Genomic DNA, 9,269 nt, shown 5'->3' with positions numbered 1-9,269 from the left:
TTCTCCTTGTGGAGCTTGTGTGTTCTATGAAGCAGCAAATGCTTTTGCCTTTTAAAAACTTATGAGTATTATAGAGTTTTACAAACATTGAAAAATGAATGTAGTCTCCAAATGTGAAAGGGAATTTGATGTGAATGAAGTGTAATTCACGGTAGCGTGTTTCACAGTGCGCTCGTTGGGGGAGGGACAGATGCAATTTTTTAGCCTAATGCCAAGCAATTGTATCAAATCCAAACTTCCATCAAGAGCCACAAAAGATTGTATGCTCCTGTTTATCTAAAGAGAAAAAACCCACCCCAATCCCTCCGAGTTTATATAGGTGTTTAAGCCTCTCTACCGCCTGGCAGCTCCAAGAAGACGGACTGCAGGGAAGTTCAAAGTTCAGCACTGGCAGATCTAAAAACAGATTTGTGGGGTAGCTCTTCAGCACCGCGCTTTCTGTACTGAGGTAAACCGATACTGTTCCAATTAAATAGCAACGCCGCACAAAGGAGGTCAGGCATTGTGTGTGGCTCCGCGTTGGCATCCCACCCAGGCACCTCCGCCACAGCTCCTTCTTGGAGGCCAAGAGCTTCTTTGGGAGTTACGGAGGGTTTGGAAAACACGCAGAGGAGAATAAAGCCACCATAACAAACAAACAAACAAACAAATAAACAAACATGTGTACAACGGTAGACACCGTACAACACACAAACAGTGCAAAACATTGTAATAGAGGAATTGAATTTCGCCTGGTTTAGGACACGGAGTAGCAGCACACCTGTGATAACTTAGAAATGAATTAAATAAACCACAAAGCAGAAGTCTTCTGCTGTTGCACCATGAAATGAAATACCTTGGGTTGGAGGTTTGTTTTGTTTGCAGAAATTAAAAAAGAAAATCGGAACTATAAATAAATTTTGTGGCAATATATACAGATTTAAATAATTAACTTAAATATCTTACACCTACTCTTGCATAAAACTCTCCAGTAAAAGTGCACCATGTTTCTTTTCCCCGGCTGTGTTCTGTGTCTTCCCCCATGCTGAGGTAGGTCTGAAGGGAGATGTCTCAGATTCTAGGAAGAAAATGTGTCACTGTCATTGTGGGAGATACTTTATTGCCTTTCTTTGTTCTTCCATTTTTGCTCAGGGCTATGTACATCCCGGGATAAATCCTGGATTCGTAAGCATTGTAGTTGTTTGGCAGGAGAATCTCTTTGAATTTGCACTCGTCATTGAAATGGGTCTGAAATGAAAAGGAAAGAATGAGAGAGAAGGAATTTTAAATATCAGGTGTAGAAATATTCTTGCTACCAGGTGTAGAAGGTGTGCTGTGGGGAAATGTGCAGTTGACTCCCCCCCTCCTTAGCAGTCTTTTGAAGTGGTTGCCCAAATGAAGCTTCAAACAGGACTCAGGAGTCAGAAGATCATTAAGGATGCGGTGTCCAGGCCAGGCACGTACCCCTAAAGGTGGGAAGGACCCTCATAGCTACGTCTGCACTCTTGATGAAAAGGGGCACATTTTAACAGAGCTGCAGTGCAGTAAGGCCCAAGCCCGACTCTGCTGCCCTGCTCCTCCAATTGCTCAGTGGTTGTCCTACCAGAAATGAATTGCCCGAGAGGCTTCAGAAAAATCTGAATGCTAGCACTTTCTCACGTCACTTGAGGAGAAAGAGGCATTTTAAAGACACTCAGCCTGGACGGTATTTTCTGCTTCTTTAGTTTTAAAATCGAAGGAAGGGTTTGGATAACTTATGATAATGGGTCAGGAAAACAGAGCTGACAAAAGGCACCCTTCCAGTGAAGAGGTTTCGTTTGCAAGTAAGTACGAAGAGGGACAGGTGTTACAAGTGTGTTGTTATCTGGAGAGTAACAAAAGAATTCATCTCTTATTATTGGGCAAAAGCCTAGGGTTTTGTAAGAGAGGTCTCAGCCTGCCAAGCTCAACACTGTGCTGGGAATTACTTTACCCGGGACACCAAAGCAGCAGTTCTCCTTAGAAATGATGCAAAGGGAACTCTTGAACTTTGGTGACTGATTCTGCCTGACTTTTAAAACCCTCTGTAATGAGACTAATGCCCCAGAAAATAATTCTGGATGCTTCATGTCTTCATGTGAAAATGCCCTAGTTAACTTAGATACAGTTTGGCTATTCCTCAGCCCAAGTTTCTTCAAAGTGCCCATGAGAAACATGAAATAGAAAAGCCATGGATAAGGAAGGAGACCTGGGAACATGGGTTTGAAATGATGCTGATCACAGCAACTCATGCAGAGGTGAACTCAAAAGCAGGAGGACAGCTCAACGTGGGCAAAGACATGCACTGTTATTGTCTGCCCTAAGTAGATATTAGAAGACACCTGTATTTTCCAAAGATGCAATGTAAAAAAAATCTGTATTTTCTCCTAATAGATCTGCCTTATAAATATAAGACCAAAGCTTGAGGATGCTGAACTGTCATGGAAACAGACTCTCCAATCAAGCGCATTAACAAAAAGTGATCTGTAGGTATGTGACAGGCACTGATTAATCTCATCATAAAGGATCATTTGTGGGGGCCTGACTGATCACAAGTTCAAGTGCACTCTGAGAGATGGAGTGAGTGATTGCCATACCTGCTTAAGGCTGTTTGTACTTAAATACAAGAAAGATATAGACTGAGGGTAGCTTGAGGTCTTGCCACACAGATGACTACTCTGTTGGTCTAGGTGGTAGGCGAAACGGGTACCCATGGTTGGGTAACTATATTTTTTATGGGGGAACCAAGGAAGTATAATGCAAAAGAGTGGGTTTTACTTCAAAAACTCAGTTAGCAGCACACACGGGCAGCACACCTTCTGCTGGCAAGGCAGCAAGGGCATATCTGTGTTGCTTGACCCAGGAGGGGCAAGGATGGGTCTTGGGCAGCTTCTAGCACCATGCACACCTCTCTCCCTAGCTGACCATGGTCCCCTCCCCAGGCACACAATTGGTGGCTACTTACAGATCCATAAAGTTTGCCCTTGCTATTCATGGCCACGAAGAGTCCACTTCTAACACCAAATATGCTCACCACTCCTCTTTCCACGGGGGAGATTTCCAGCAGACCTACAGAGGAGACATGGGAATCAGGGGGACAAAGGGCTGTGCCCTGAAGGAGTGTGTGGTGCCAGTGCTGCGCTCATCCAGAGGCTCCCACCCCCAGTGTGGTGTGGAACCCCATGCCCCAGCACTGCTGTGGGTGGCCCCAGAACCCCCGCCTCATACTGCACGTGCTGCCCCATACCCCATGCTGGGACCTCTCTTCTTTTAGCTGAGTATCTATTTTTACTTTGCCCCCAGGCTTCCTTCTGTGTAGACGAGGTTAAAATAAGCCAGTGTGCTTGGGGCGAATGAAACATTTGTCATCATGCAGCTTATATCCCCCCCTCCCGGATCTTATTGTTTCAGTTGGATATCAGAGTCATGGGGCCACGGGGTTAAGTCCCCAGCAGATGCTTTTCAGGTTTGGGGGAGAGCTGGGCTCTCCCCGGCCCCTGCTCAGAGTGAGCGGCCCACGGGACTGCGAACCCTCCAGATGTTGAGGCAACCCCGACACCTGATGCCTGCCGGCGACAAGGGGACGCAGCACGGCGCTGAGCAGCGCCGACGAGCTCCTCCGGAGCGCCCGATGGGCTCCGCCGCCGCCCCGCTACCCCGGGCACCCGCCGCCCTCCGGGGAACCGAGGCGGGCAGCACCGCGGTGCCATGGGCGGGCGGACTTTTCCAGCGAGTGAGAGGTCTGCCATGCACCAACCCTCCTTTGGGCACATACCGCTCTCCAGGGCAGGTGAGGGGCTCCGCGCCCGCGGAACCGCCCCAGGGCGGTTCCGCGGGCGCGGAGCCCCTCACCTGCCCCGCCACGGGGGTCGTCGCCGGCTTACTGTATCGATTCTCGCTGTGGATCCCATCGATGCGACCGTCGGGCAGGACCTGGATGTGGAAACCGATGCCCACGTTGCAGTAGAGGCGCCGCAGCCGTTTGATGCCCAGGAGGTAGTCGCCGTCGCGGGCGGCGTCGCGGCGCTCGGCCGGGAGGCGAGCGACGGAGCGGGCGAAAAGAGCCGCGTCCCAGCGGCGTTGGCGGAGCCCGGCGGGGAGGCGACTCGGGGGCGACCGGCCGCGTATCGCCCCTGGCCACAGCAGCCCCAGGAGCAGCGCCGGGAGCAGCGCCGCGGGGAGAGGCATCCCGGTTTAAGGGCGCGTAGCCACGGGCCGGCGGCCGGTCGTTCCGAAAAGACGCTCGCCCCCCAGCTCCCACTTTATACTGAGGTCAAAGGGGCGGGGGGGGGGGGGGGGCGGTGAAGGAAAAAAAAAAAAAGAAAATCAACAAAACCCAAAACAGACCAAAAAAAAAAATCAAAAAGCGAGGCGGGGTGGGGAGGGAGGGAGGGAGCCCAGCGCTCAGTCCCCCGAGGATCTGCGGTTTCCCTGGGCTGGTTGCATGGAGAGGAAATCCCGGCAGCAAGAGCTTCTGAACTTGATCTCAACTCCAGGAGTCTTGTCTGAAGTGCTGATCTTCTTCTATAGCTGCTCAGCCATAGCGCTTTAGCCCTAGCCACGATATTTATATATCCATGTGCGTTGGTACCTATTACATCACCACCTACTGCTGTCTGCTGCAGCCCTCCGGTTTAGCTGAAAGTCAAATTATCACCCCTAGATGCTTAACAGCTCTGAAGAGTCTTGTAGGGAAAGGGTGAGTAGCATTGGTGCTAAACAAGAGGGACAGCACAAACTTCTAAAAAGAAAAGGTCATATTTTGCGTTCATCACAGCAGCTTCCTCCTCTCTCTCTCTTCTTTTCCATTCTTTTTTCCCTTTCTTTCTTTCTTTCTTTCTTTCTTTCTTTCTTTCTTTCTTTCTTTCTTTCTTTCTTTCTTTCTTTCTTTCTTTCTTTCTTTCTTTCTTTCTTTCTTTCTTTCTTTCTTTCTTTCTTTCTTTCTTTCTTTCTTTCTTTCTTTCTTTCTTTCTTTCTTTCTTTCTTTCTTTCTTTCTTTCTTTCTTTCTTTCTTTCTTTCTTTCTTTCTTTCTTTCTTTCTTTCTTTCTTTCTTTCTTTCTTTTTCTTTTTTTCTTTCTGTCTGTCTTTCTTTCTGTCTTTTTGTCTTTCTATCTGTCTTTCTGTCTTTCTTTCTCCCCCCCCCCCCTTTCTTCTTTCTCTTTTTCTTTTCTTTCTCTTTTTCTCTTTCCTAAGTGCTTATAAATGCTAATGTAGGACACAAAAATCAAAGAATGCCCAGCACACTTTCCCCCAACACAATGTATGACTTTGTGGAAATCTGTGGAATTTCAGCTTTTGCTGTATCCAAGCGACATGGTTTACAGTTTGCTGGATGCAGAAAAATTCCCTTCATTAAAAGCCAAAATAGTTGCATGGGAGGTTTAAGAAATGAAAAATGAAAGAACTTGTGAAAACAAACAAACAAACAAAACCCAAAACAAAACCCAAACTATCAAAGGAAAGGGCCAAGGCTTTAATAAAGAGGAAAACATTGAAAGAGGCAGCATGTGCTTAAAAGCAGTAGTGAAGTTTTTGATTTTAAATATCCCTTTAGGAAATCAGAAAGCACAGCATTACTCTGGAGTACAAGACGTGGAGTTTCCTCTTGGTCACTGTACTGGTAGGGGCTCTAGTGACAGGAGCTTGTTCCCGAGCTTTAGAAGCTGCCCATTCACACAAGTACTGCTGCGCTTTTTAATGGTATGATTGTCTCCTAATCTTTGCTATGCCTGCACTTAGATGTTGCTGTTGTGTCTTACTGATGCAGTTGTTCTTAGGTAATTACTTCACTTGGTTTAAGCTCATTAAAATGAATCTCAGTATTTAAAAGTAGAAGTTTTGACCCCATCAGTCTGGAATTACTTGGTGTAGAGCAAATCCCCTGTTTTGCCCCCTTCCTTAGCCTATGCCTTGGCCCTCTACAGGTTTTCAGAACCAACAGGTGAGGAGGCATTAGGACAATTTTGGAAGGTCCTGGATTAATACAAAAGTGTGTGTGTGTGTAAGTGGTTTGTGACTCAAGTCCTTTATAGCCTGAGGGCAGTTTAGCGTTTCACGCCAGTAAAGCTCTCCTGCTGTTCCAGCAAAGGATGCGAGAGAAAAGAGAATTGCCCCAAGCCAGATGACAGCTCACCTAGGTGCGAAAATCTCTGACCTTCGCTAAACCTAAGCAAACTTAGATGATGTGCTCTTATTTCTTCTTGTGAGGTGCGTACACACAGCGTATGCGTGTGTCTTTTTCTTACCACACCTCTCAGGATGGAAAAGAGGCTGCTGCTTCTTTGTGGGTGATTACAACCTGGTGCTACAGAGGTAAAAGGCTCCTAGATGTAGTTTTATCTCAATGTCAAGCAATTAGATTTCTATATGTGTGTTAGCAGAGTTTAGATCTTTCTCAGTGGTGGTTTACAGGCTGTTAAGTCCATTGAGGTCAAATGCACAGACAGGCACTACCTTTCCGTTTGCATCAGGTCCGTCCAGGCCCCTCTTACACCTGACAATCCTGCTGGATCTGTTCTGGATGAAAGGGCTGGGGCATCAGGCAAAGGCAGCAGCTCACAGGTTTGGAAACTGCCCGGCTCTACACCTTGTCCTTCCTCGGGGTCCTTAGAACAGCAATGCTTCAAAATCTGAATTATTTGCTGTTAGCAAAGAGCAGTGGATTAGTTTGGGATTAATTTGTTTACCCTCCGAAGGATAAGGCCAAGGAGAGGTACTTCTGCCAACATACCTACCCAGCAGCTTCCCTCCTGCAGCAGAAGTGTAGTCTAATGCCCACAGCTAACGGGTCAGGGCCAGGTCTGCTCAGCCGTGCTGCCACGGACAGTGGTTGTCTCTGACCCAAAAAAGCAACAACTCTGAGGCCTTAGTCCTGTGAATTAGAAAGCGCGTTGAAACTTGAAGTTAGGGATGCACGCTGGAGGCTCGGCCAGCTGTGACACCTTCATTCCTTTGGGACGTACGGAAGTAGGTCCTAAAACATCCTGTTAGGCTCTGAGTCCGTAGGTTTGCAAGATCGTCCTAAACGATTACACAGCGCGTCCAGAACATCAGATTAAGTTGCCACAACATCCCTGATGAATAAGGGATGCTTCTACAAGTTTGTTCTTAAACTTGTTACAGAATTAAATGGTACTTTTCCCATAAAGGCTTCAAATGAACATTTTTGAGAGGAAAAGCAGCAAGTTTTCAGCTAAGATTGAAATTCTGAGGTTTGGTTTTTGCTTTCAAATGTCATATATTCACGCATGTGTAAGCTTATGTACAGTCTACCTATTAAACACTAGTTGTGATGCTTCGAAGTCCTCCGATCACAGAGTTGTTTGTATCTGTGAAAAACCCGTAGGGAGAAAAGCAAAGCGGTACTGCAGCACTTCTAATTTGAACCAAGTGTAAATGGCAAGTGGAAGCTGCTGACCTTTGGGGTCTTTACGCTGTGACACAGGGATTTCCAGTTGGAAATTATTGTCACAGGAAACGGTTAAAGCAGCATATTCCTTCTGGAAGTCATGAAACTGTGTCAGCAAGGCTCTCCAACATGCCATCAGCTTTCACGGAGTAAGGGGGAGCTCGGTGTTTCCAGATCATCCCATAATTCATTGTTCTGAATCTTCTATATCATGCCATGCTCCGATGTTGTGTGCCCCCTATGCCTGGTGTCTCTTTCACAGCAATAGTTTAAATATTAAAACAGGTAAAATGTCTTCATCTTTGTATTGGCTCTGTTCCCTGAGAAGCATATGGGGATGTCACAGTTCAGACAGCTCTGCTTTCCAAATTCCACCAGGCTTAAAGTGTAAAAAAGAAGATAGGATTCACAGAATTCAGGTCCACACCCAAGTTCAAGCCCCATATCATGTATTCTGAAAGAAAAAGGGAAAAGAAGAAGGAATCTGGAATATCTTTACAACCTTTAAGGAAATTATTCTGCAATTGCACTGGCACAGCAGTCATCCAAACTTGGCTCTCTGTCTGTATGTCTAATGGGGCCTAGATCCACAATTTAAAAATCAGTTTACATATTTATTAACCCTAGTAAATAGATGTAAATGACACTGAAAGATATTGCTCATGAGATTTTCTGCTGAAGGCAAATATTGTACTGAGACCCTTTGATCTGGAAGGATGGGGAGTGGACTGGAAGGGGCATGGAGAAGTATATTGTTAGGGAAAAAAATCCCTTTCACCACGTTTGCATGCTATGAAGACATGGTAAAAAAGCAAACCTGTACCCCAGCTCCCCCTTTGCGTACGCCCCTTTTAATTATGATTATTTGGGAAGACAACTACCCAGCGATCTGCAGAAGGGACTTGTCTGAGAAAGTTTTCTCACGTTCACGTCTGGCTGCCTCTCTGTGTGAGCAGGGGCAGTGGTCCCAGGAGAGGAGGCAGGCTGGAATGCAGCACGGTGCTGGGGGCCCAAGCCCCAAATGGCCGGGGTCGCTGGGAGACCTTCGCCATCCAGACCTTTGCTGCCTGCATAACACACATACCCCCACACGAGCTAGCGAGTCATATGCACTCCTTTTTTTTTTTTTTTTTTTCCTGTTTGCAGCTGGTCTATTTGATCTCTGTGCGCCTGGGCTGTTTGCTGTTGTGAGTGTCTTGCCGTGATCAAAACCTTATTATCTTGAGTGATGTTGTAGTGTCATATATTGGAAAAGGGCAGTGGAGTATAGCAGCAGGCAGCTACAATACTGGGCAGATAACAAAGCCACCAATAACCTCTCTCCAGTGTATTTGGCTGGATTCAGTGAGAGGATGAACACCACTTTGCTTGTGATGGGTACGGCCTTTTTCCACAGCTACTCCCTCTGCTGCTGGTGAGTTTGCGCAGTCGTACATCTCTGTGTATCTCCCCATAAAGCAGAGATCAGAGAGGACAGGACTGCACCCATCTGTGTGGCTCCTGTAGGTCTTCAGCAGCTCGGATTCTGCAGTTCACACTTCCAGCTTGTGACTGTGCTGCTCATATACACCCACTGCTGCAGGGATGGGCACCGAGGAGGAAGATCAAGGCACAGATGTTTGACTTTCTGTGAACTACATTCAGCGTCTTAGCAGCCTTTTTCTCAGCTTGGAAGGGAAGTCTGCTAAGAACCTAGATGGAGAAATATGTTCAGAGGGCTCCGGTCACTAATGTAGGTCTTTTTAAGAAAATTTAGTTCCCAGCCAGGCTCATTCTTACGCTAAAGCTCACATGCTTATACTTTCACATTCATTGCTGACATTTCCGCATATGCTATTTTGTTCTTCCTTGTCCTGTATTCTT

The 9,269-nt window shown here is 46.6% G+C and overlaps 1 protein-coding gene across 1 annotated transcript; it reads right to left on the bottom strand.

Moving 5' to 3' along the window:
• Positions 1-1,050: 1,050 nt before the first annotated feature.
• FGF4 (fibroblast growth factor 4) lies at positions 1,051-4,185 on the bottom strand. Its single transcript, XM_086472350.1, has 3 exons — positions 3,882-4,185; positions 2,963-3,066; positions 1,051-1,227 (listed from the first exon to the last, which is right to left on the bottom strand). Exons 1-3 carry the CDS (start codon positions 4,183-4,185, stop codon positions 1,051-1,053), a joined length of 585 nt encoding a protein of 194 aa, XP_086328476.1.
• Between the last annotated feature and the right edge of the window lie 5,084 nt (positions 4,186-9,269).

Source organism: Leptosomus discolor, chromosome 12 (assembly GCF_034619465.1).
Source record: "Leptosomus discolor isolate bLepDis1 chromosome 12, bLepDis1.hap2, whole genome shotgun sequence".
Classification (NCBI taxonomy): domain Eukaryota; kingdom Metazoa; phylum Chordata; class Aves; order Leptosomiformes; family Leptosomidae; genus Leptosomus; species Leptosomus discolor.
This window is presented reverse-complemented; position numbering and strand designations above follow the sequence as displayed.